Genomic DNA, 26,914 nt, shown 5'->3' with positions numbered 1-26,914 from the left:
CATATATCAAACGATAGTAATAATTACCTATTTATAAATCAAGGAAGAAAAGCGTTATCGGCCCGGAAATCTCAACGTTCGCTTGCTTATGAAACAATGGTGGATGCGCCGGTTCCCCTTCTTACCGTTTACAAAAAACGCCCCCAACTATTGTTCTAATTTCTAGAAATTCTTCCCCATTTACCCCCCAGTCCATCTCTCCACATTGTGGCGCAAGTCAACTACCCCCATCAGCAACCCCAATCAATCCATCAGTTCTCCACGCGCGGGTAAACCGAGCACGTGCAAATGCCGCATCCGGGGTGAAAAATGCCGCATTTCTGGGACTACTTTGGAAGAAGCCCTTGCAAACAACGAAACCTTCAAGATGGCCTTTTCCAGATAGCTTCCCAAACTTGTAATTTACTCGTCCAAGTCAACAATACCAACAATATCAGTTATGGTAACGGCAGTACCAACATCCATTTGAATGACATCCGTGTGCCCATCACGCGGCCTGAAGCACCCATATTACAGAATGAGGCGGATAGTGAACAACTCCTGGTTCTAATACCATCAAGGAATAAGACGTCCAAGTTCAACGTCAGTGGATTAGGAAAACGTTTATCGGTATTAATTTTTACTTCTAATATTAATTTAGTTGGCAGAAATGGGTTGTATGGCGTGACCTTGCTAGGTAATATAATTGAGAGCATGCGAGCGTATATGAGGGTGGTAAAATGGTTCAAGGTTGAGGGTGTTTACTACTCAAAAATGAATGCGAGTGAGTACGTGGCTTTCCAATAATGTATAAAGTTTAGAGTTTGATTGATGTCTTATAAGTTATAAACGATTGAAATTCGTAATTTGAAAGTACTAAATGAGGGTTTTAATGAAAATGCCTGATAAAAATCCCATCGATACGAATCCATATCTAATTCAGTACGGTTTTATAGGTTCAATCTGGTTTTATAGAACGAATTTGAATTTGAATCACAATTTTATTTATTGGTTGAAAATTCCGTATAGAAAATTGTCTATAGTCATTTATAAAATTCAAATTCTAATGGGCAGATAACAAATATCATTGGCACATACACTTGCGTGCAAATCTATCAAGTCACTCAATTCTTCAAAAAAATTTTAAAAATTATTATTTATTAGAATTTGAGAAAAAAGATTATATTTTTTTTATTATGTTTTTCGACTCTTTCATCATTAAGCATTTTGCAAGGTGCGCAAAAGGTTTTAAAATTTACGAAAATAACTTGTCAAATAATGGCATTGCTGTCAGGAGTGTACAAATTTCATGTTAAATAAAGTCAACAAAAGGTATCAAGTTATTTATGAAAATTGTATTTTTGGTTGCATTCGGTAGTCGTCAGGGTCGTCATGTTAGGTGAGTCAGTCTGTATACAAATTGTAAGTCAAATCAAAGCCTTCATCATTAAAATAGTGAATTACAGATCTTAAGAGTTTGGTGACATGTTTCTTTTCTTTTCCTTCAGATTTTACAAATACTGTTATTTGTTTAGTAACTGATACAGTTTTTTAGTTTTTTTCTTTAACTTTAAAATCTTGTTATAAAGCCTAATGACTCCCGTCTATTTGTAAAATATCCTGTATTGTTTACTAAAGTTATATTAATTCCCATAATTTTATCATATTCGGATTTTCTATTTGGTTTTATTCAGCACTGCCAGTTTCACAAACTTTATAGATCCAGATAAAACCTGCTAAATTTTCCTATCCGGTTTCATAAAGCATTTTCTTTGTTTGATATGTTCAATCGATGGTTTTGTCTCGTTAGAGGTGGTCGATATTGTGCTTAAATAAACATGTTTTGATGAGCTAGGAGACATTATTTGTTGGCGACAATAATTTCCAGGTAGCGTGCGTATATTAACGATTTTTCTTAGATCTTAAGAGTTGTGTAAGTTTTATTGGGTCATCAAGAAAATTTCTTATCGGGACACGCGTACAAATTGTAGTCGTATTTCAAGTCTAATCTCTGAACTTGACCGATAATATAATAATTATACAGGGTACGGCAACACTCATACATCCTCAAAATCGCCTTTCATTTCAAAGATTAAAATTTGCAAATTTGCATACACTCATACTGACCTGACGTGACCTGACGTGACCTGACGCACAATATCGCCGCTACGTCTTTTAGCGATTTTTGAATTTTTGTGGAAACACTCGCTAATTCAAATTCTTATTATCATAATTATGATAAAAATATCTCGGATTTTATTTTAATAAATTATGTTTAAAATTTGAGAATAAACCGCAATTCAAAAAAATTCAAATTAGTTTTCAAAATTATGTCTGGACTGCAAACTACGTTTACACCAAATTTTCACTTCATTTTCACTTTTTGGACACTATAAATCGTTAATTAACATAAAAAAGTGACAATTTTACTAAGTAAGAGTTTTATTACAACCTAAACTATGCAAACTAATTTGGTACTCAAAATATTGGCAGTTTGGTGTAAACGTAGTCTCCAATTTTGACGTTTTGAATTTGAAAATCAACTTACTAAAACAGTATTTTCCTCAAATTTTGGACAAAAATTGCATATTTAGAATGACGACTGGCATAACTATGTTTAACACAATTACAGTACAACCTCGATTATCCGTGCTTCTCGGGACCGGGGCCTGCACGAATAATCGAAAAACACGGATAATCGAAATATTCAATAAACATACTTTTTAAGGCAACAGACTTATTTGGAACGTTTTTTTTAATTAAAAAAACAACAACAAAATTTATCAACATCTTAACAATAACAATTTTTAATATTGCAATAAATCGAAACAATCAACTCTTATCAGACATATTACATAAAAATAACTATTTTGTAGTAAAAAAAACTGATATGTACATTCATTTTTTTTTTGGTCCCAAAATTTTCTCTGCCACTTGAGTCTTCAGTTTTCTTAATTATGAAGAATGTCATTGCAAAATCATTTATTTCAAGCATTTTTCTCAATGTTTGCGAACACTTACTATTCAAAGACAAAAATTTTGATTTTGCTCTCTGCACTGACTTAAATCTCATTAAACTACACCAACTGTTACTCGTGAAATTCCAAATTTTAAGTTTTCTAACTTTGGAAGCAAAATTCCGAAGTAGTTGGTCTTTTTGTAATGCACGGATAATCGAACGCACACCCTTGCACGGATAATCCGCACCCGGATAATCGAGGTTCTACTGTATATTGTAAAAAAAATTAAATTTGCGGTTTGTTCCACAAACCATCACATATCGCTTAAATTAAATGTTTAAAAAACAAATTTTTGTGTTAGATTTTCGACTTGTCAACCATACGCGTATACAAATTTTTAAAGCTTTACGACGATTTTGGTGGTGGCTACAAGTAGCCGCACCCTATAGATAAATATTCAAAATGTTGGTACATAATGTATTGCTTTGAGTGGTTTTATTGATCGCATTGTTGAAATTGACAAAATATATGACATTAATCAAATAAGGAAGCCGTGAAAAAGTGAATAACGTAAAAATACCGCTCAATTTTGATAATTGTCATTGTGCTGACAATGAGTCAAACAAGTTGTATAGTAATAGAATTGGAAAAATTTTTGTTACAAGATTGGTTGTTTGGTCACTCAAGGATTGAAATGTCAGTAATGTTAATAACCATATTGACTGTATTTCAAGGGAGTGATATTTTCTTCATCTGATTCAGACATTGTTGTAATGAAGCTTTTCTTAATAATCACGGTGTATTAATCAAAATTGTGGAAATTTACAAAATTTGAAATGTCACTCACCAACAACGCCACTTGTCATGCAATCTGATGATACCAACTGTGACAAAAGTTACTACATTTTTGAACATCATTATTTTGGATAATGGATAAAAATAGAATTAGAAAAAATAGTTTAAAACACGCGTTTTTGACTCGTTTTCTAACTTTGATATTCGTTGCGCCAAGCAACGTCTTATGAAATAATAGGTATTTTAATATATTTTGAATTCTGTAATTTCATTAACTATAAAACTAACATCAGTTAGTGTAAATAAGCAAAGAACACATAGGTATTATGTATTACATAGATACATACAGTACAACAGTAAGGCCTCGATTTGACAGTTATTTCTTTATTTAAAGTTGAAATTTTAAGATGACAAAGTTGGCATCATTTCTTCAGAATTTTGACATGACAATTGCTGCGTATCAAAGTCACGAAATTAATTAGTGCCAGTCTTTAAACATGTAAGAGAAATAAAATTTTGCTCAGTAGGATTTGAAAGAGATTAGTTACCTGTAATGGACAGATGTCAATTTTGATAAATATATACGACTAAATATCAAGTTTATTATAAATCATAAAATATAATCATGCAAAACATAAAGTTTCAATTGGTTTTGGTTGTCGTTCGTTAACATTCTGTCAATGTAATGTGTCAAAATTCAATTGCATTATTGCAGTTTTGAAATTTTAACTTCACTTCATATCTTTAAGAGCTCGCACTAATTAACTACACAGCAAATTGATACACAGCAACTTTCATGTCAAAATGGATAAACGTCAAATTTTGAGGAGACCATGATGCCAACCTTGGCATTTTAAAATTTTCAAAGTTAATTTATCAAGCTTTCAACCTCAAATAAAGAAATATCTGTCAAAGTGGACATTTGCATCCTAAACCGACTGCATAACGAAATACGAAATATTGCTGATGTATTGACAATTTGACAAATATGACAGTTTTTGTTTAACATTCTGCAGAAATAGCGATAATTAAAAAAAAATAGTACTCCTTTTTGTTACTTGCTATGTTGGCGCTTACAAAAAAATTATCTGTAGGAAAAATAGTCTTAAAAGGTTATCCTCAAAGCTAACTAAAAAACTAAAAACTAACAACTAAAACTTTGTTAGTTTTTAGTTTAATCATCGCTCTTTGTTAGTTTTTAGTTTAATCATCGCTCTGATGATGATAGCATTGCTATCGAAACGCGCGTCAGCATTTTTTGACAAAATTTGGTGTTTGGGAATAAATTGTAATTTTGATAATTAAAAGGTTATGATTATAGCCAAAGCCAGTGGATGTCAGAGATAAAGTACCGACCACCCGACCAGTGCTGTCAACTCAGTTCGCGTAGGAATTTAGTGTTTTTAGTGTATTTTGTAGCATAATTTGCTGCCAACCTTATTCTATGAAATAATCCAGAAATGAAAGAAATTTAACGGTTTGTTTCAAAGATATGATTTGATATTGACATTTGTTGCCAACCAAAAAAAGTTTCTAGATTTTAAATGCGTTTAGAATCTATAAACGCACCCAAATCGAGTGCCGTTACAGCTCGGTTACCATAGCAAATTAGAAAAATACTTCTTCATCTTCTCATATCTGTCTGAGTCCCAAAATTTTGATGAATTAAAAGTTTGAAGCTATCGGTTTAAAATAAATGGCATGTTTAAATGATCGCACCGTATAAATAGAAAGTTGAGCAAAATCGTGTGGTATAAGAAACGACATTCCCAAAACATTTCAACCACCTATAATTAGTATTGATTTGAAAATACGAGTCACCAGTAGAATGCCTGCAACAACAAATCCTTTCCAATTAGGGATGTTCAGAAAACTAATTAAATTATGTAGGGATACTTAGGTAATAAAAATTTAATAATACATAATTAATTGTGTATTAATAGCACAGATCGACAAACCGTAAAGCTACTCGTTCTGCTGATGAACTTTAATGCAACGCGTCGTTGAGTTTATAATAGGTAAATTTGCGAGACAGGAAATGTCATATCATCAGAAAAACCGCATCGAAGCAAATTATCAAATTTGAAATGGGTTTGTTACTTAGCTTGTCTATTCATAGGTATTTAACCTCAAACTATCAAAAGATACTGGCAGGGCTACCAACAGTTTTCAAATTTCAAAGCCCCTCCTACTGACACATTTTCTTGACTCGCTAATCACCAAAGAACAAAGAAATGTGGCACAGAAACACAAATTTACACGTATTTAACATTTTCAGGTCAAATCTTCAACGCGACATTACAAACTTTTTTTGAACGCGTTTTTATAGTGACGGCCAAAATAAAGTGGTACAGCTTTTTCAGCAAACCAGTGCATAAATATAATTGCTTTCTTTTGTTTTATTAATATCAGTGTTAAGTCTACAAAAATTATCATTATGCCTACTTTGAAAGCCAGCTTTACATAGCTCAATTTTTGAAAAAATGTGGTTCAAGACTTGTACTACTTTATTTTGGCCGCCACTGTATTTCCAACATTTCAACTATAAATTAATCATCTCCCAACCGATTATAAATTATTTTAATTCCAACCCTGAAAAAAAGTCCCTTGGTATTCATAGCACATTTCCGTGCATATGCAAACAAGCAAAAACTGTTACAAGATATCTGATCATTTCATTATTCATTACTTTTACCACACGTGTTGTGAGGCGATGGTGTTACACCAGTTTAGTGGAGGCGTTACACTTACAATATTATGTTCAGCAAATGTTAGGCTGTAAAAGTGAAATTCCATACATTAAAATGAAGGTAACACATCAAAATTTTTAATTCAAACCATTGGAAGTGGGCAAAAACGCGCGGTTTTATGAATTCTTTTTTAACCACTCTGTATATAACGTTAGTAGGCAACACATTATACACGGCGATCAACAAAAATTGACGTTTATTTTATAGTTAATTGATTTTCATATGTCTGCAATAATGGATGGGGGTCTATTCTTTTGTTAAGTAAAGCAAATTTGTATTTACTTTGTCTTTTTAATTTAAGTTTTAGTAAAAGTGCCACACAGGCACGAATCTCATCAAAGGTCATTATCACTCGATTTTGTAGACAGTGTTAAATGATAATAATTGATAATAATTTTATTCTTATCGTACATTTTTTTCTATAAATGTCTGCTTAATAACGTATTTCGTATGTACGCGATAAGAACCCAAACAATAGAAAATGAAAGTGAGGTTAGGTCTTTGGAAAGCCAGATCCAAACCAGCGAACGTAAGACAATTAGTGCTAGTGGTGTGGGTTTTGCATTAACAAACTGTCCTGAACCATGAAAGTATGAAGACTGTACTTTTTATTTCAACAGACTGTCCTTGAAGACCATGCTGCCAACCCCGAAGAAGACAATCACTTGTGGGGCCACGGGTACAGTCAGTCCGAGTGCGATGGCAGCCCTGTCCGAAAGTAAACAGTAATAAAACGATTTTTTTTCATTACAACACTTTTATTGCAGCCGATGGGGCCAGAAAAACAAATGGTGTCGGCCTTCCTGCATCCCCATTTCGTTAATTTGTCTTCTGATCTTCCTTGTAGTTCTTTTACCGTTGTTAGACCACGCAACTGAGCACGCCTTCGAAGAAATCAACAATGCGGTCCCGCAGTCTTGCATTAACACTTGCAGGTTGGTAACACTGTTAGTCACGTGGTAGTATATTTTGGTTTTCACAGCTTGTCATTGGTGGAGAGCATTCCCGAAGGCGTGGTGTTTAACAGCAGTGTCACGCACCAATCAACTTTTGAAACGTGGTTTAATTTGATTCTTTCCGCAGAGACCACAATAGATATAGCTTCTTTTTATTGGACGTTGCGACAATCGGAAGTGTATCCAGATCCTTCATCCGTTAAAGTATATATAGAGTGATTGGAAAAAGGTGGTACTAATTTTTTGTTTTCAAGGGTGAAATTATTTTTCAGTCGCTTCTGAAGGCGGGAACTGACCGAAAAATCTCCATAAGAATAGCACAAAATGCGCCTACACAGGATAACCCGAACGTAGACACGGAATTGTTAGTTAAAAGAAAAGCTGCTCAAGTTAGAAGTTTGAACTTTGCCAAGTTACTAGGGGGTGGAGTCCTACATACAAAGTTTTGGGTCATCGATAAAAAGCATGTCTATATTGGAAGTGCCAATATGGATTGGAGGTCACTCACTCAAGTAAGATAATGAGACAGTTTGTGGGGCCGCGTTAAATCGTAATGAAGGGGAAAGGTCAAGGATTGGGGAAAATTTAGGTTGTACCACGGCCAAGGACGAATTTTATGTCATTCAGTCTATAGCGTAGGCTTTGAAATTTACAAACCTGTTGGTAGACCTGAGTAGTATTACCAACTGTGCAGAAATGCATTCTAAGATAACGACCTATATTCCGGCCCTAATACGTCGTTGTTGCAGGTGAAAGAACTGGGATTGGTGATCAATAACTGCAGTTGTTTGGCGGAGGATCTCAGCAAAATTTTCGATGTAAGTGCAGTGTTTATAATGCAGGAGGTCACGTGTTTTTATCGATTGTCAAACTTATTTGCTAAATTTATTCGATCGCTTGGGGTATTCTTTATTCATAATGAAAATAGCCGTGTTTGCTGGGGGAATCAAGGGGGCAATTACGGCGTCTATGGTTTTTATAAAGACTGTAATTATTCTAATGACAGACTTTTATGGAACAAGATTCAATTTTCTACATCAAACTTTAAGAGAAGAGAAAAATCGTGATACTTTCAATTTACATTCGTAGTAAGCTTTGGAAAAAAAAATGTAATGTTGGAATTAACACCACGGCAGTAGTTTTGACGTATGAAAACTAAATGTTTTAGAGATTTGACAGTTTTCGAACAAAAATCCGACGTACGTTCAAAAAGCATGGGATGCCTCTGACCGATATATTACAGTGTATAAAATAATACAAGGTGTTTATAAATGTTTCTAGCATCAAGGGTGGCTATGAAATGTCAAAGAAATTTGCCGCTCATTACAAATGTGGGTTTCAATTTTTCAACTGACATTTGCAGTTAACCTCAAACATGGCGCAAAGTAAGTTTTGAGAAATAAACTGTTCTAGTTGTGGTTTAAAACCTGAAAATCAAAAACTTGGACACAAAACTGTAATTGAAACGTCATTGACGTTAATAACATAATAAATAATTTTCAGGATAGTTTTATTCACTATGAAAACAAAGCGGCAAAATAGTATATGACAGGAATTCCAGAGCCACCCTTGATGCTAGAAACATTTATAAACACCTTGTATATAAAGCCTAAGCGTATTTATGCAACAAAATAAATAAACAATGATTGGACATTGATACACGGAAACTATTTATAAATTCTTGGCTGTTGCTCGTGTTGTAAAATTGTAAAATCAATTATCGTAGTGGTTCCTCGTGCCAAGGCCGCTTTTTCTACAATAACCAATTGAATATCGATTTTATATTATGATTTAAATGAGGCACCAATCGGAAAGAGTCCACGTGACAATTATACGAATTACCGCGAAATTTGAATTTTTAGGTGTACTGGAAACTCGGCGAACCCAACGCGAGAGTTCCCGATCATTGGGCCTCCAACTTGTCCACGACTATCAATATGGAAACTCCAATGAACTTAACCGTAAACAATGAAACGTTCCAGACGTACATATCGGTACTGTTCCAACTGAAGTCTTTCAGTTTTATAATAAAAGTTTGCAGAGTTCACCTTTGTCTTTCAACCCTTCTGGTAGAACCAACGACATAGATGCTCTTACTAGTGTAATTCAGCACGCTGAAAAATATGTGTACATCGCCGTAATGGACTACTTTCCTCTGACAATATACACCCCCAAGATCAAATATTGGCCTAAGATAGACGATGCTTTAAAAACAGCGGCGATTGAGCACAATGTTAAAGTGAAGATGTTGATTAGTTGGTGGAACCATTCACGACCGTCCGAAGATAATTTCTTGAAATCGATTGCTTCCATTAATTTGGCGTATCCGAGGGTGTCGCTGGAAGTGGTAAGGAGAATTATCATCAGTTCTCGAGTCATTAACGCATGATTTTATTTGAGAGATCGTGCATTAATGGAGCAAACATACTGTGTAAATATTTGCGTAAAATTCATCACACGTGTTACATACTATACTTTTTCAACCCTCCTTAATTAATTAATTACGTTATTATAAACAAGAATTTTTGTTTTAGCGACGTTTTATAGTGCCTGCAGACCAAGAACAAGCGAAAATACCATTCGCAAGAGTAAACCACAATAAATATATGGTGACAGATAACACCGCCTACATTGGGACTTCTAATTGGTCCGGAGACTACTTTATTGATACTGCAGGCGTGGCTTTTGTTCTCCACGATCCGGTTTTTGATAGAAATGTCAGTCAATCGACTCTGAGAAGTGAGCTGCAGGCAGTTTTCGAGAGAGATTGGAATTCAAACCTTTCGCATCCTCTCGTACTGTAATTTTGCGTGTATTTAATGGGCCCATTTCATGTTGGTAACGCAACTTAAATCTGCAAGGGGAGAAGTCAACTTGAAATCAGCCGTGGAACAATCAAAACTATGATAATTTTTTGATTTTCAATAATTATATACAGGGTGCAACATAAATACGGACCTTCAGTTACAACAAATAGGAAATTAAAGAGCAGTAATTTGTGCCGTTTTTATAAAGCACTCTGTAAAAACATTATAAATTTAGTTATTTTGGAATGTTTTTTTTGTATATTTAGGATTCATCATTTAATTTTGATTTTATGTACAGGATGTTTTTTTTTTATATTAATCAAAGGCGGCGTTGACATTTTTGGGTATGCCTCTTTTTACATTGTACAAATTGAAGAAAATGCATTTTTCGTAAGGATAAAAGATCATTCTTGTGAAAACAGCTAAAACTTCGTCTGATAGACACAATCCGTCAAATAAGAAATGAAAATTAAATTTGATTAATGACAGATTCATGACAGCATTGGCGTATCATGTAGCAACATTTTGCTATTAAACAAATTTGTTTTTATTGTGTAAAATGTGGCTTTAATTCATATTGCTTGTCTGTTTTGAGTGTTCATTCATGACAAAAACAAATGGCACTCGTTTGGTGTTTCCTGTTATCGACACACAGATAATGAAATTATGCCCTCTCATACTACTTGATTCTCCGCTCATGTGTCAATCCTTTAATCAGTGCGGAAATTCACCAACACCTACGTCCTAAAATGGAAAGCCGCCTTTGATTAATATTAAAAAGAATCACTCTGTATGTCTTGAAATTAATACAAAGTATGTAGATCTAATATATCTAAGTGGTAGTGCCTTGAAAAATTATTTTATTATGACCTGTACAATACTGTACACTACGTCGCTCATTCTAAATTTTTCGTAGGTTAAGTCGATGTGAAAATGTGAAATTTGCCTTGTGATCACAAATCTTCTTGTTTTCACGTTTGGTTGTCAAAATAACAAGAATAAAGTTAAATTTTCATTCTATAATACTGTTCTTTACCATACCTTTCCAATTTTTCGTAAAGAAGTCCGCCAGTTTCTACATGGCCAACCTAAAAAAAAAATTAAACGTGACGTATCTCGTACCAGCGACATTAGCTCTGCCTACGCCTGTACCCGATGACGTTTGTTGTTACTCCCGTCAAACGTCACCTTTAAGGTTATGTTAAATGTCAACTTTAAATATCAAAATACGTGATAAAAAACAATAAGTATCAAATTTCGTTAATTGTCCACCCCCAAACCGAGACATGGAGGTTTCTCCGCCAGTAAAGCCTCCCCGTGGGGTAAAATCAGTGAAAGAGACAGTAAGTTTTTCAACCCCCGGATTCTGTTATTCACCCCAAATATTCCAGAGCGGTCTTTTAATGTCGGTAATTCGCACCCTTTCATCTAGCGAAACCAACGAACAGCGAGATAAAGAGAAATCCAAACTAGAGAGCGAGTACAAGAACTGTGATAAGAAACTTGATGAATTAGTATCAAAACATGAAGACGACTTATCTAAAGTCATGCAACTTTTTGCGGGTATTTCGCAGATCGTGAGCGACAACCGCCAGAAAATCGCCAAAGTTAAAGAGAACTTGAACGACTGTAAAAAAAAGTTGCGGTGCCGCCGCGACGAACTCCGCAATCTATGGCTCGAAGGTTTAGAGTACAAATACATGCTCCAACTCCTCGAGGAAATGTAGGTGCGTTTAACTTAATTTCATTATAAAAACTTCTTTTTTAGCGAAAAAATGAGCGAAGTGCCTGACCGCTTATCCAATTATATGAGCCACAAGCAGTACCTGCACGCCACTGAACTCCTCGTGGAAGCCGTCACGTTGGGGAAGAACACCCTCGAAGGCGTTGAAAGTCTCAAGGAACTGAGTCGCGAGCTTGAGCAGAAAAAGGAACAGTTACACCTCCAACTCTTCTTGGAGCTAAAAGAACATTTGTTTGTAAGACCGGCTCAGCGGGTTCTGGCTCTAAGACGCCAGGAGTCTGGGAGAGACAACTTTGCGAGTAACTCGCCTTTGCAGAGGAGCACCGAGTTGAGGCTGAGTCGCAATAGGATGGCTGTGAGGAGGAACATCCAGGCCACGAAGCAAAAGTAGAATTATTGTGACTCGTTTTTTGAGGAATTGAATTTTTTTTGTAGATTTGACGACATTAGCGGGATTGAGGATCTTTCCGTTAGCAACCCCGAAGAAAACTCCTTTCATTTTATCATAGTGCTTATAAAATGTTTAGCGCTGTTGGATAAACTACCCTTCGCTGTTAACCGCATCAAAGAAGAAATGCCGAAATTTTTGCTGGGGATCATTCAGCGCACTACTCAACACATCAAAGACTTCGTCGGCCTTCAAGCTGACGAGGATTATAAACAAGCATTGAAGGAACTAATTCAGACTCTTTTTGACCAGTTTAAAGAGGTCGCAGAAGCGAACTCTTTGTTTCTGCGCAACGTCGAGGAAGCCTCTAAAGTTTTCAAAACTCAAGTTGAGCCCTACAGTATGGTGTTTTACTGGACGCAAGTTCAATGTGTCGTATGTATCTTTGATGGTTCCTGCACAGTTATGTAATTTAATTACAGTTTGAGGCCTTCTTGAACGAGTATTTGGATGTCCAAAACAACTCCACTGAGTCCCAAGTGATTACTTCCACAGACGTGAACGATTTGTCGTCGTATTTCAGCAGGCGAAAGCCGCAAGCCAAGAAAAAGTCGCTCTTCAAGTTCGACAGCTCCTCCAGCGCCCTCACTCTCAGCAATACGTTAAAAACGACGAAGAAAGATAAGATCGTGGTTTGCAAACCACACTCGAATAATATTCTGGTCATGTTTATCCCCTTTATGTGTTTTGTTGAAGATGTGGAGCATCTAATGGGGGAACAAAATGTGTAAGTGTCTCGGGGGATTTCTAAAGCGGGTTATAATGATTTTTGTATAGTCCCTGCCCTTTGCACAACTTTATAACGAAGTACGTATCTGATATATACCTAAAACGGAAGTCTGAAGAGATTATCGACCAAATGGAGGGCGCAGTGCGAGCTGCGGATGCATGGAAAGCGACGGTGCTTTTGGATTGTACGGCTGACTACAAACCGCTGCTTATTGTAAGTACGAGATGCCTATAGAGAATGCAAAGTAATCTCAAGACAGAAATTCCAACCGATTGGACGATGACGTACAAAAGTTATTTGTGTACCAAGGCCAAAAAGTGTTCTTTTTTGGCCGAGCTTTTTTTTAAAGGCCGTGGCCAGATGAAACCCACGTCAAGTTAGCCCCCCATTGGCTTGTAAATTGATTTAAACAGTGCCATTCTATTGTGCTTTATTGTGCTTCTGCTCAAATTTATTGTGCCTTTTCGGTTTACGAATTTGAAAAATTCTTGAGGGGGACCAACTTGACGTCCAGCCCCCCACAAAAATCTTTAAAATTACCAAGTGACCAATGAATTAGACGCAGAATGCATGGCTTCATTGTGCTTCATTCCACAGCTTAAAGGCCCTTTCGACTTCCGAAATATTTAAAAAAAAACACGAATTGGGAGCCAACTTGACGTCCAGCCCCCCACAAAAATCTTCAAAATTACCAAATGACCAGTGAATTAGACGCAGAATGGATTGTGCTTTATTGTGCTTCATTAACAAATTCCTGAGTGACAAAATTGAGTAACAGATTTACAGTTTCTCAATTTTAGACATAGAAAATCCAAAAATTATTATTTATTATACCGCAATTTTATAACTCATAAAGTGTTAAATACATAGAACATCCTATCAAAAATGTCACTTTCGGAAAAGAGATTTTTCCGCTCCACCGCCGCCTTACTGTGCGTGTATCCCTAAAATATGAATACATACTCTCACTCGATTAGTTTTATAGGCTTATTTTTATACCAAAAATTTCAAATTCCGATCATTTGTTGTTTTTGAGAAAATCACGTTGAACCATTCCGTATACAAATAAACTATTTTTTAATGTTTTTTTGAAAATTTTTGATAACAAATTGAGAAACTTCAAAAATTGTATTTGTATTTTTATTTATTTTTGTTCTTATACTTCAAGATAATTTTTTTTTGCATAATTAAATAAAGCAAGTTAAAAAACATTAACTCTAAAAATTTTAACCAATTATCTTAAGCCGTTTAGGTGCTATGATTTTCGTTCACCCAGAACCATGCGAATTGCCCACTGCCCGCGCTGAATTAACCGTGGTGTGACGTCACACGACATATTCAGAACTTTCAAAATTCCCACCCGTATAACTCCGGATCTAATTGATGAATGATTTTCAAAATTTCAGGAGGTTTTTAGATCCTCTTTTGCTATCGAAACATAGTTTTTTCTATTAATTTGAAATATGCTAAACGGGCCCATTGGGTTTGATGTGCTTTTTGATGTTGTTGCAGCAGCAATGCTAGACATGTTCATTTTCAATAATTGAACACGTTTTTGTTGCACTTAACATCAGTTTATCGATTTGTTTTTACCTAAATAATTATAAAATCGGGGGTAATGTCGGTATCTTGATGTAATATGCAAAACTACGGATAGATGACGCCACCATAGATCGACCAAAAATGTTAAAAATACTCGAAAGAAAACTAGAAAACTTTAATCATTTTTTTCTCGGAAACGGTGACGTTTCGGAACGCAAAATTTGGCTATTGTGTCAAACTGCTTTGTATGATATTGGGGTTAACATCTTTGCACTTTATTCGGGTACGCCCTGTATGTAGAGACAATATTTTCTTTGGCCTTTGCAAATGCTATTGGTTTTCCCTCTCGATTCTCTTAATTTTTGGCTATACTGTCCTTAGATTCTGTAGATTTTCAGTAAATATAATTGACTGTTTTTATTCTTGTAAATACCGCCATTGTACAGTTTATCAAACGCTCTAGTGCGGTTATGGCTTTGACTTTTTAAACCGTTTATAGCCACCTAACCGCAAACCCTCATAAACATAATAACCCTCAAGTGGTTGGGTCTCATCTGGTTTGAAATGAACCGCAATAAATATTCTCAATCTCTTTTCAAATATGCAATTTAATTACGGTGTTGTCCAAATAAAAATTTCTAAATATTCTCCGTTTTGGTCTAAATTTTTCTAAATCGGTACACTTAATAAGACAGTCAAGACCTATAAACTCCACAAATTTGGTTATAGTGGCATTAAAAACTTACAGGTCATTAAAAATTTTTGGTCAAAAAACAAAAATTTTTCTTGACTTCTCGAAATCAAAATTTCTAAAAATTCTCTCTTTCGGTCTAAATTTTTCTAATTCGACACACTTAATAAGACAGTCGAGAGTGATAATCTCCACAAATTTCGTTAAAATCACTTAAAAAACTAAGAAATTACAGGATTAAAAAAAATTGGTGACATTTTTTTGGTCTTAAAACGAAAATTTGTAAAAATTCGACTTTTTGATCTAAATTTTTGCAAATTAGTGACATTACTAAAACAAACAAAAGAAACGACATGCATAAATTTCGTTCCTCTCTCACTAGAAATAACGAAATTACAGTGTTGAAAAAATTGACATTTTCAGTTGTCCAAATAAAAATTTTTAAATATACTCCTCTTTGGTTTAAATTTTTCTAAATTGGTACTATTAATAAGACAGTCAAGACTTATAAACTCCACAAATTTCCAAATGTTCCAATACACGTATTTTTTCTTTAGTATCCCCAATTAATATAATTCCGTTTATCATCAACTTGAGTAAGTTTGGGTCAGTTGAGTAACAAAATCACCTCGAAATATAGACCTGTAAGGAGTTGATTTTATTAAAATATTTATTATATATTTATTAGATGAGACCCAACCATTTGAGCGTTGTTATGTTTATGGGGGTTTGCGGTAAGGTGGCTGTAAACGATTTAAAAAGTCAAAGCCATAACCGCACTAGAGCGTTTGTTAAACTGTACTGTCACTCCTTATGCTATACTTGAAGTGCAACTCTTTTCTAGAGCACGGTCACAGTTGAACGCTGCATCCGCGAATGGCGCGCCGTCCTCCAAGCCCTCCCATCGTACAGCAAACAAATCGCAGTGTATTCCTGCAAAGCCTTGAAAGAGTACAAAGAAACCTGCTTCGCCGCCTATCAAGGCATCGTCCAACCACATTCCGAAGACCGAAGGATCTGCAGCGCCGCGTGGTTAAAAGACGAAGACATCAGTAGATTCCTCAAGTAACTACCCATTTTGTTTTTCTTTCTCTCATCTTTCATTCTAGATCCTTACCAAACTGGGTGAACTTGAAGGCCCAACAAGAGTACCAAGCCCGCACCGAGCGCATCCGTCGTGTCCTCCGCCGCGACCAACCTTCCGAAGAAGAAAGTCCTGAAGATGTCCGTCAACGGAACAGAAGAGAGGCGGAAATCTTAGCGAGCAATCTTGGCGAAGGCGGCGTTAGCGCGTCGGAGATTCTTTCAGATATGTCGCTTCTGAAGGAGTTGGCTCAGTTGCAAGAAAGCATGGAATGGTTTTCGGTGAGAATGCTCCAGTATACGAGCGAGTTCCGCCAGGAGCCGTCGGCGTTGTCGCCGTCGAAACCCGATGCTGAGAACGTGGAGGTGATGACTCCGGTTTCGGCGGCTATTCTTCAGCAGTTGACGAGCATAGCGCAGGAATTCGACGAGTTAGCCAACACGTGCCTCTTGTTGCTGCACTTGGAAGTCAGAGTTCAATGTTTCCACTACTTGTTAGCACAAACTCACTTTAATAAGGAGACTCATGAGCCGGATCCCAAAGTTTTGGAGCTAAGTCGAGTTTTGGCAAACGTGGACGAGGCAGTGACGTCGAGTCTTCACCCAAGGAAGTGCAAAGTAAGTCGACACGGACGTATTTTCTATCTGACTTTCTACTTTTCAGTATATCTTCGAGGGTTTGGGGCACCTGATCGCAAAAATTTTGATCAGTTCAGCCCAATACTTGCAAACCATCGACGAGGCGGGCATTCAAAGAATGTGTCGCAATATTTTCGCTCTTCAGCAGACACTAACAAACATCACTATGACCAGAGAGTTAGCTTTGGACCACGCGAGGCACTACTTTGAGTTGTTTTTCTTGAGCCCCGAGGAGATTTTGAATGGGATTGTAGAAAAAGGACCGGAGTTTTCGGAGTTGGAGTATATGAACGCGTTGCAGTTGTTAAACAGGAGTAAAGCGAATAAAGATTTGGGGTCTGTCACGGTCCATTTGGAGAGGTTATCGGATATTTTAGGGGAAGTCGGAATGACGGTCTAGTTTTTATTTGTTAATCTCCGTTGTATTACGTTTATAATAATAATTATTATTGCTATTTGTTGTTTTGATGCCGCCGGTACCCCGGCAATTAAAGGAGTCCAAGATTTGTATCGAAAATCTCGAGCTTAAATTAGACCTACAAAATTTAAAGAGAACTAGAAGATGTAAGAAAACACTTCACAAATAGCAACAGAATTTATAAAATCCCAGGAGAATCTAGAAAATACAAACGGAATCGGGAGATTATCTAGACAATCTTAAGGAAATATGAAGAGAAGCTAAGAAAATTGGAGGGCCAATTCAAAGAAAATCGAAAGGTTCTACAAAGTTCAGAAAATAACAATAAGTAAAATCTATAGAAAATAAACAAAAAAATTGAAATCAACTTTAGACAATCTAAAGTTATGAAGAATTCAAAGAAAATTTGTGCACAATCTATAGGTGTCCCAGAACTCGAGCCCCAGAGAGCAAGGGAAGGTGCCGACAGCAAAACAGTCGGTAAATCACAAAACAAAAATTGACTAAGTTTTATAGTATTCGAGAAAGGATAACAAAATTAACAATAAATCCCGAAAGCTTATTCTATAAGTGAAGTAAGAAGCCATCTTAATTTCCTAAGCAACGAGAGTGTAATGTTCATCTGACCAACGGATGATGGTACTTATGTCGTGTCCATAATTACAGATTTTCAAATTCGGTTCAGCTTCGGGATTGGCTACCGTTTTTTCGTCTTATCTCGATTATTTTTTGAACTAAAAATTTTAGTTTCGTAATTTTGGTTCAGAATTGTTACCTTCATAAGCCCTTTCTTTCTGGGGCGTGAGTTCTGGGACACCTGTATAGAAAATCAATATAAAATCTAAAAAGGATTAAATAAAATTTAAACAGGATTTGGGGAAAAGAAGAATTTTGGACTGAATCTAAAGAGAATCCGGAGAATTTACACATTACAAAGAATCTAAAGTTAATCTAAAAAAAGTAGAGAGATCCTAGGATATATCTAAACTTGATCTAAACATAAACTGTATTTTGTTTTAATTAATTTGAATAAAAACCAAACAAAATTCAAAGAAAATTTTGGGAAATCCAAAAAAAATCAATAATAATATTGCACAGTCCATCCAGGAAAATTTCGAAATCTTAATTTTAACCAAATTAAAGATAACCAGGGATTTTGTCTTGTTATTCTTTGTTTTACAATTTTGAAATGCTGCAAATTGGGACTTATTACTCGTATTATTGTTTTTATTTGTTGTACAATTGACAAAATTTTTGTAATTTTGTCGATTTCACAGTTTTTGTTGACTAAGGAATTCTAAGTGAAAAATCTAAAAATAATTATAGAGACAATATTTAGAGTGCATATTTACGGAATTAAAAAATGCGAATTCAAGAAAATACAGTGAAACCTGTATAAAACGGACCGTGCGATGTTTCCGTTTTAGTTTTAATTCTAATATCATATGCTATTTATTTGTCGTCTTCTCCACACACTTTTTTTTTAAAGAAATGAGATGTTTTCCGCGAAAATTTTCCAGTCAACAATTTAAAGCTTTGAAATTTTGATGTTCGGCGATAAATTTAGCGTGCGATTGTAAAAGTAAAGCTGATACTTATACACTAGTTTCTTTACTTCTTTCTTCTTGGTAACACGAATTGTTCGTTTACAACTTAGATTTTCTGTCCATTAACCAATTTTTTGTTAATCTGATTTTAATTTTTAACAGATGATGAACTTGCGTTGTTCTATATTTAAATTGATTTATTAATTGTTTAACACTTAAATTATCACATTGTTGAACTCGGTTTAACTCTTTATTTTTTTAAATGTGTTTTTCCCCCATCCGTCCATTGTCTCTGAGTATTCGATATCTACATTTTTATTCGGAAGCAAAATTCTTGGTAGTCATCATAAAAAAATACGTAAAATGTTAGATGAAATACAATATGAGGTAAACAAAATAAACAAAACAGTCCGCGGATGACATTTTTTCGAAGAATTCCTGATTGTTTCTAAGAAAATTTGAAGCAGTAAATAAAAAATTTCCGTTTTAAAAATTCGATGGTCCGTTTTTTGGCTTCCAGCAGGTTCTGGCATATACAGGTATTTTTAAAAAGTAATTCTACCGGGACCGTCAAAATTTTCCGTTTTACACAGGTTTCACTGTAAAATCAAAAATAAAAGTACATAAATGTAAAAACAAAATTTAAGCAGAACATAGGAAGCATCTAGAAACCCTAAATGAAGAGGAACTAGGATGAATTTTAAACATATTAGTGTCTATTTCTCTTTTTTAAAGGGCGCCGAATACTTTTTCATGCGCTTCAGCCTCAACCGACGTTAATCTGATTATGATAAAGGCGAGGGAAGCGAGAAGCTATTGGGTACTAGTCCGATAAAGAAACTTTTAAGACCTCAAATATGTAGTAAAAATCAGTTTTTAAAGTTTATAAACTTTGCAGTGTTTATGCTAATCTACCCAAACAGAATTAGAAGCAATTAGGATTCTTATCGGATATTTTAGCATAGAGAAGTTGATTTGCACCATACTATACTCGTTCGTTAAAGCAGCATTTTACGCATCGCGTACAATAAAAAATAAAAAATCCTCGATCTATTTCAATTTACTTTATTTACTCTACAACTCAACTATAACCACCCGCTCAACCACTTCATCCTAGAATCCCTCCTCAACGTCGACCCATCCAATTTCTCTGGTTTATTCACAAATTCTTCAGTTAATTTAAGTTTTTCTTCAAAACTTTCCAACACCTGCTTCACTTTCAGTTCCCCATTTTCCTTCAGATAAGTGCCGCGAGTATCAGTCGGAAAACCGTCAGGGAAAGTAATTGGTTGTATCTGTACCAAATGCTTCACCCTCCACAACCTCTGATTGAGCTCAGGAATATTTTTAATAATGACAACTTCTCGAGTTTTTCCAAGCAAATTCAAGTGTCTCAAAATCAACTTCTCGTGTTTAGTACAACCTTTGAGTTCTTTAATTCGCTGTACTTTAAAGAGCTTCGAGGGTTCATATGGCGGGTCCTTGAAATTGGGGTCCCTGTGGAAACACAACTCAATGCGACATAACCTCAAAGTGTAACTTACTTGGGATAGTATTTAAAGCCGTGATATTGAATCCCTTCGCCTCGCCAGTTGTATCTTCGGCTACTGGCGGATCTTTGGGCGATTTTTAATACTAAATTGATGTTATTGAGAAGTTTTGACATCGTTGCAGGAAAGTGAGGTTACAACTAAAAGTGACAGGTGACGTGTGAGCGCCATAACCTCCAAACTCAAATTTATTTTGTTAAAACATGGACTATGCTGAGGAACAAAAAGGAGAAATTGAAGCCCTAGACTCGATTTACTATGGAGATTTACAGAGTGAGTGCCCCCCAACTTGTTTAATTTAACTTAATTTTTGTTCAGTTTTAAGTGTGGAACCCGTGCATAAATTCTCAATTCCTATAAAATCGGAAGAATACGACCCTGAAACTGAAAACACCGGCCTATCATGCGATCTTGTCTTCACATACACGCCAAAGTACCCAGATGAGCCTCCAGAAATCGTCATTGAGAATAGTGAGAACTTTGAGGAGCAATATGAGGCAGAACTTCTCAATTATCTAAAAGAACAAGTGCAGGAGAACTTAGGGATGGTCATGATATTCACGCTTGTCTCGTCGGCGCAAGAGTGGCTTAACGTCACATTTGAAGAAACGAAGAAGAAACGGGATGAGGAAACGGCGCGAAAACTAAAGGAAGAAGAGGAAGCAGAAATGGTACTACTTAATCACCACGCTCACTCTCTAAATTTAGTGTTTTAGAAACGATTTGAAGGCACCAGAGTCACCGTTGAGACTTTTATGAAATGGAAAACTCAATTTGAAGATGAAACGGGGATCACGAAAAAACGCGAAATTAGCGAGAAAGAAGGGAAGAAATTAACAGGCAGGGAGCTGTTCATGACTGATAACACCCTCAATGAATCGGATCTTAAGTTTCTTGACGACGGTGATGCTGTTAAAGTTGATGAGTCGCTGTTTCAAGATTTGGATGATCTAGATCTAGATGATGAGGATGATGAAGACTTTGATCCAAATAATTACAACAGTGATGGTTCCTCCGATTAGATTTTGTAGATTGTTTTTGTATTTAATACTGTAAAATGGAAATAAAATCGATTTTTATATGAACATTTTGTGGTTACGAAAACGGCGCCGGCAACTTAATGGAGATTCTTAAGTTGCCGCCAACATCTTTTAAAGAAAGCTTACCAAGTTGGCACATAATTTCAAGACTAAAGACGAGTTTGGATCACAATTTATCAAATCCAAGCCCACTTAATTCAAAATGGCGGACAGTACTGAAATTTTTAGTTGACTGGAGGTGTAGTCATTCAATTTAGTCACACGAAGTACAATTTTTTATTAACGTTAAATAAGTTTACATGAAATACCGACATACCATCAACTTTTCTAGAAAAAATACTAAAGGATTCGTTAAAAGTCAAAACATAATGAAAACAATTTATTTTAAAATAACTTAATAACATAGTACTGACTGTAAGGACAAAGGTCGTTTAAAAAAAGAACCAATATAGCCTTAATTGACAAAAATCGCAACTAAGGAATTATTTATTAATTTTCTAACGCTGTACAATATGCAATAGTGTCACTTTTACTTTACATATTACTTATTAAACATATGACAACAGTGTAATGCGAGTAAGCCCAAAGTCACTGGATACTTTCCAGACGTTTTGTCATATATTTAATAAGAGCCATCTACATAAAAAAATGTCCTATTGCTGAATGAATTAAAACGTGTGAAGTTACAATGATGTTGATGCAACATTTTGGAATTGATGGTAAAATCTCTTTGCTCCATTGGCAGTGTTTAGAAGGCGAACAGTAACAAGAACGCCATCATAAGACAGAAGAGACCCATAGCTTCAGACAGAGCGAAACCCAAGATGGCGTATGAGAAAAGTTGCTGTTTGAGGCTGGGGTTTCTGGCATAACCAATGATGAGGGAACCGAACACCGTTCCAATACCGGCTCCTAAACATCAGAAAAACAAAGTAAAAACCTGATATACCAACCCAACAGAACATCACACGTACCACCAACACCATACGCTTAACACTTTATTAGTTAAAAAGCAAACAAAAGTAAAAATGCAATCATGAGACAAAACAGTCCCATGGCCTCCGATAAAGCAAAACCCAAGATGGCGTACGAAAACAATTGCTGCTTCAAGGTCGGGTTTCTTGCATATCCGATTATTAAGCAACCAAAAACCATGCCAATGCCAATTCCTGTAAGTAATTTCGAGGTTAGAAGCGTGCACTTTTAGAGTCTTTGACTCTGGATCTCTGAGTGTTAAAAAACAAAAAAGAACATGCAGGGTAAGTTAGAGCTATCTGTTATCAGCCCACCTGATCCAGCTACTCCGACTGTGGCAGCACCTGCGCCAATGAACTTAGCAGCGGAGTCAATGTCTCTGGTGACTGGAGTAGTCTGGAAACTCCTGACAGCTGGGAGAAGTGTGGGTTGCTTGTGTTGTTGAACGACGGGACTCTGTACTAACGATTGGTTTTGGCTAAGGGCGGTGCTCAATGGCCTTAGGTACACTTTGGAGTTTGAAATGAGCTGCAAACAACGAAAACGATTAAAATTGAACTCCTCACATGCAAAATTAAAGATATTTGTTGTAGTTTCAGACATCCAAGGAAGTTAAATTCGTCACATATTTCAGTGAATCAAAGGTTGTCATCACGTACAGTCCCAAAGGGCTTATGTAAAAAAAAATCCACAATGAGAATAACCGATTTGATCTTTCAGTTGCTTATTTCACAAGAAGGCGATGCAACCAGTGGCTAAAATTTATGACCACATTTGTCAAATCAAGTTTATACTATTTTTCAGTAAGTATTATTAAAGACTGGCAACTGTTTTAGAATGCCAACATACTAAATTTTCGGCAATTATTTATAGTCACATGGTACAAGAGACTTACAGAAACTTTGTTTATTTTGAGTTTGCTGCCAAAACAAAAATTAGACAACAAAAAATCGATATGACAATTCAATTTTAACATTTTGTACAATAACATGTGATCATTTTAAAACAGATTAGGAAGGCTCTGACTTTATTTCGTAATTTGGTAGCAATGGAAAAAAAATTAAAAAACACTGGCAATGGCATTTCGTTGCGTCAGTAATTGGGTGCTACTAAATTCTCAATGAAAGTCATGGCGCTGCCTATATCTTGCGAAAAAGTCAAATTACAATGTTAGAATTTGGAGAAAAAACACAAAAATTTCATCATTTTTATAAAGCAGATATTACAGAATGTCCTGATAAACAAATGAAAACAGAAACGTATTGATCACGAAAACCAAAGTCTAACTTTTAAAAGTTACATAACCTTAAAGTACATGACAGAGAGCTAAAATGACTGTCAAATTATATGTCAAGTTCCCTTTGACTCAATTTTGACATGACATAACCTCATCATTTGTGTTTTAGAAGAAAAGACATCTTTTTTAATAAAACAATACTAAACAGATGAATAAAAACTGTCAGCTAATTTTGCCACAACTTCGATCTAAAAATGAAAAAAGGGCGTATCAAATCTTGGACTAAAAAATTTCTGTCTAAACCCTTTAACTACATTGTAATTCACGTTAAAATGTAAAATCCCATTTGTAAGTGTTATAATCTGTAATTACATAACCCCAAATCTAAAAAAATCACAAATCAGTGACGTTCGTCGTGTTACATAATCTCCAAACTTGTGTTCTTTCTAGCGATATTTGTGGATTTTTCACATAGCCCCCTTGTGGGGTTTCTCTTTAAGCTTTTGGGTATGCATTTGCAAGTCAAAACTCAAAAATCCACTTACCGCGCTCCTGGCGGCGGGGGCAATCAATCTAGCGCAGGCGAACATTTTGAAAGAAATTTTTCGGTTGGAATAGACTTAAGAACCTGAAACAAACAAATTCCAATTAGTATCTTCCTCTCTGCACAAACTTCAAAGGTTACGGAGTCACTTGAGTGCAATGGTTACGTAACAACAAATCGAAATAAAACCGAGAAAAAACAGAATTTAAACAATAATTAGCTCCCCTTTTTTGCACACACCTTCGGGAAGAGCGCGCCGAACGCAATTTAACAATCAAAACACTAATAATTAGAACCTGAATGACACTTTGCTGCAATAATGGCGCAAGATGTCGGTATTTGTGACGGGATGAAATTGCCGTTGCTAGGAAAGTACGAAACAAATGAAGAAAATAGCAGAAACTTCGTGATCTGAAGGTGTGTTGATTGTGAGAATTTCAATTTTTAGGGCTGACAAAGGTACAGAAGGGCGGATGATCAAGGGTTTTTACTCACTTAATGATACGACGACGTACCCACAGAGCAGTGTGAGGAGGAGGTGACCCGGCACTTGGAATGTGTACGCAGGAGTGACAGTTCGGGCAGAAATGCAAACGCGCAATCGTGATGGCAGGCGGTGCGTGCTGGACTACTTCGGATGCAGAGCCGTTGAGCAAGCGAAGTAACGGGTGACGACGAGAGATGGCGCCTGCGGCGTTTTTTAATTTTTTGAAAATTTACTAAAAACTAATCGATTTTATTCACTGTTTTAAGCTTAGTATTGTTGTTGTAACAATTTTACTATAGTTTGCTACATTTTAATTGTAATTTTTGCAGATAACTGTACTTTGTATCGCCTATAAAGAGTGATTCTGTTTCATCTATACAGGGTGTATTAAGGACATTTTTTTTTTAGTACGCATAGTTCATAGAGCGTCTGTGGGTGGACGCTTTGGAAAAGAAGTGGTTAAAAAAATATGCAGAGACGATCAAAATAAAGTGGCACAGTTCTTGAACGACATTGTAATCTAAGCCAAAAATTAACCTGTAGAACTACTAAAAAAATGTTTAAAATCTATAAATGACAAATCGTTAACACATTTTTAAAATAATAAGAACAGATTGCCCAGGATTTTGTGTCCCTAACAGCTAAAGTCCGTTTTTTTATTAAAAAACCACCAACACCGCACTCTCCCACCACTTTACAACCGGCAACGTCGTCGATGGTGACTTTTTGGTGATAAAATCAAATAGGTCAGCTGCCTAATTGACAATTTGATTACACAAAACGGCCTTTCAGGCTGTGCCGAGTCTTTTCACTATTAAATCATTTGATTTGCAATCCAACAGGCTGTAAAAGAAACGTTTTTAACGGAAACACTGCCTAATTTTCAGAAATGTCAAAAATTTGACAACTATTTTCTCACCAAAAATCTCCCTAGGCAACGTTGCCGGTTGTAATGCAGGGGAAAATTGCGGTGTTGGTGGTTTTTTTAAAAAAAAGGACTTTATTTACTTCTTTTTGATTTTTCATTGGTGTTCAATTTTGCTGCATTTAATTAAAATATTTTTATATTAATCCAGGTTTTGAGAAAATATCGTTTCTTATTTTGGTGGATGCTCCACACCGGGTGAAAATGACTACAGTTTGACATTAAGAAATTGTGCGTTAGTATTTCCAATTATAATTTTCTTGATAACTCTTCGTTACTATTTACAAATTTTAGAAAGCAGCAGAATTAATAGATACCTGTGGTGGATACATGTTAATTTTGATTATAGATGGCTCCACAACCAAATGTCAAATTTATTAGTAATCGCAAAAGATTATCATCAAAAGCAAAGTCCACTCATTAAAAAGTTAAGTTGGCAGCAGCCCCTAGCGATTTTTATGAGCAACAATTGGCAGCAAAAGCGTTTGACCTTGACGCAACTATGGCATGCGTAGAAGCTAATCGTCTTGTTCAACATTGCCAAAACTTGTTAAATCTCTATTAAAATCCTTCTTTTCCAACACATTTTTAATTAGTTATTGATTAATTCAATCAACTTTGACAACGTGTTAACCTCAAAAATCGCTACATTCAGTTTTCCCCCAATTTTCTCCCTAAAGAATTGAAAGCCTGATTTACACTCAAAAATTTTCTAAAATTTACACAGGAGAGTGGACTGATAACAATGAGCTACACTTTACAATTTGATGACAATTTGATATACAGCCTGTTGTCATATGCCAATTGTCACATGGTGTAAAACCCCACTTAGAATTTGTAACCTTACTTTTTTGCATTGTCAATTTGGACAGTTTTAATTTTTTTATTTCAAAATGGTTAGAATTTCCAAAATTGTAAGGACCTGACTGTAGATCATACCATTCTGTACTAAAGTGATTATTCTAATTTTATCGACTTTACATACTTCAGTCGTGACAATTCTGAATTGACAACTTGTCAATACTTTGATGTTTTAAACGTCACTAATGACAATGACAGTAATGCAC

The 26,914-nt window shown here is 35.5% G+C and overlaps 5 protein-coding genes across 10 annotated transcripts; 3 read left to right on the top strand and 2 right to left on the bottom strand.

Moving 5' to 3' along the window:
• The first annotated feature begins 258 nt into the window (after positions 1-258).
• LOC148176198 (5'-3' exonuclease PLD3-like) lies at positions 259-10,440 on the top strand. Of its 4 annotated transcripts, none has more exons than XM_088034279.1 (10): positions 6,640-6,745; positions 6,792-6,825; positions 7,105-7,202; positions 7,252-7,419; positions 7,467-7,644; positions 7,695-7,952; positions 8,190-8,258; positions 9,303-9,434; positions 9,482-9,787; positions 9,975-10,438. In XM_088034279.1, the coding sequence occupies exons 1-10, from the start codon at positions 6,723-6,725 to the stop codon at positions 10,242-10,244; spliced, it is 1,536 nt and encodes a 511-aa protein (XP_087890405.1). In that variant the 5' UTR covers positions 6,640-6,722; the 3' UTR covers positions 10,245-10,438. The 4 variants fall into 4 exon arrangements, with proteins under 4 accessions (XP_087890404.1, XP_087890405.1, XP_087890407.1 ...); XM_088034281.1 differs by having other exon boundaries at positions 6,644-6,745; positions 6,792-7,013; positions 9,975-10,437; XM_088034278.1 differs by lacking the exons at positions 6,640-6,745; positions 6,792-6,825 and adding an exon at positions 259-609 and having other exon boundaries at positions 9,975-10,440.
• Positions 10,441-11,379: 939 nt separating this feature from the next.
• Sec8 (exocyst complex component secretory 8) lies at positions 11,380-17,579 on the top strand. The gene is made up of 9 exons (XM_088034560.1): positions 11,380-11,590; positions 11,639-11,970; positions 12,016-12,378; positions 12,427-12,814; positions 12,862-13,166; positions 13,217-13,382; positions 16,247-16,467; positions 16,512-17,103; positions 17,150-17,579. The coding sequence occupies exons 1-9, from the start codon at positions 11,534-11,536 to the stop codon at positions 17,522-17,524; spliced, it is 2,799 nt and encodes a 932-aa protein (XP_087890686.1). The 5' UTR covers positions 11,380-11,533; the 3' UTR covers positions 17,525-17,579.
• Positions 17,580-20,138: 2,559 nt separating this feature from the next.
• Positions 20,139-20,755, bottom strand: mRpL30 (mitochondrial ribosomal protein L30). Its single transcript, XM_088033865.1, has 2 exons — positions 20,634-20,755; positions 20,139-20,586 (listed from the first exon to the last, which is right to left on the bottom strand). Exons 1-2 carry the CDS (start codon positions 20,753-20,755, stop codon positions 20,175-20,177), a joined length of 534 nt encoding a protein of 177 aa, XP_087889991.1. The 3' UTR covers positions 20,139-20,174.
• Positions 20,756-20,820: 65 nt separating this feature from the next.
• On the top strand, positions 20,821-21,724 carry LOC148176195 (RWD domain-containing protein 1). Its single transcript, XM_088033864.1, has 3 exons — positions 20,821-20,912; positions 20,958-21,310; positions 21,356-21,724. Exons 1-3 carry the CDS (start codon positions 20,843-20,845, stop codon positions 21,659-21,661), a joined length of 729 nt encoding a protein of 242 aa, XP_087889990.1. The 5' UTR covers positions 20,821-20,842; the 3' UTR covers positions 21,662-21,724.
• Positions 21,725-22,128: 404 nt separating this feature from the next.
• ATPsynC (ATP synthase, subunit C) lies at positions 22,129-25,040 on the bottom strand. Of its 3 annotated transcripts, none has more exons than XM_088034394.1 (4): positions 24,931-25,040; positions 24,437-24,519; positions 22,969-23,182; positions 22,129-22,591 (listed from the first exon to the last, which is right to left on the bottom strand). In XM_088034394.1, the coding sequence occupies exons 2-4, from the start codon at positions 24,479-24,481 to the stop codon at positions 22,428-22,430; spliced, it is 423 nt and encodes a 140-aa protein (XP_087890520.1). In that variant the 5' UTR covers positions 24,482-24,519; positions 24,931-25,040; the 3' UTR covers positions 22,129-22,427. The 3 variants fall into 3 exon arrangements, with proteins under 3 accessions (XP_087890520.1, XP_087890521.1, XP_087890522.1); XM_088034395.1 differs by having other exon boundaries at positions 24,951-25,040; XM_088034396.1 differs by lacking the exon at positions 24,931-25,040 and adding an exon at positions 24,676-24,772.
• Between the last annotated feature and the right edge of the window lie 1,874 nt (positions 25,041-26,914).

The sequence above is a fragment of the Gnatocerus cornutus genome, chromosome 4 (genome assembly GCF_029298725.1).
Source record: "Gnatocerus cornutus isolate USDA-ARS CGAHR chromosome 4, icGnaCorn1.1, whole genome shotgun sequence".
NCBI classification, from domain to species: domain Eukaryota; kingdom Metazoa; phylum Arthropoda; class Insecta; order Coleoptera; family Tenebrionidae; genus Gnatocerus; species Gnatocerus cornutus.
Note: the sequence above shows the minus strand (reverse complement) of the source record. Positions and strands in the feature narration are given on the sequence as shown.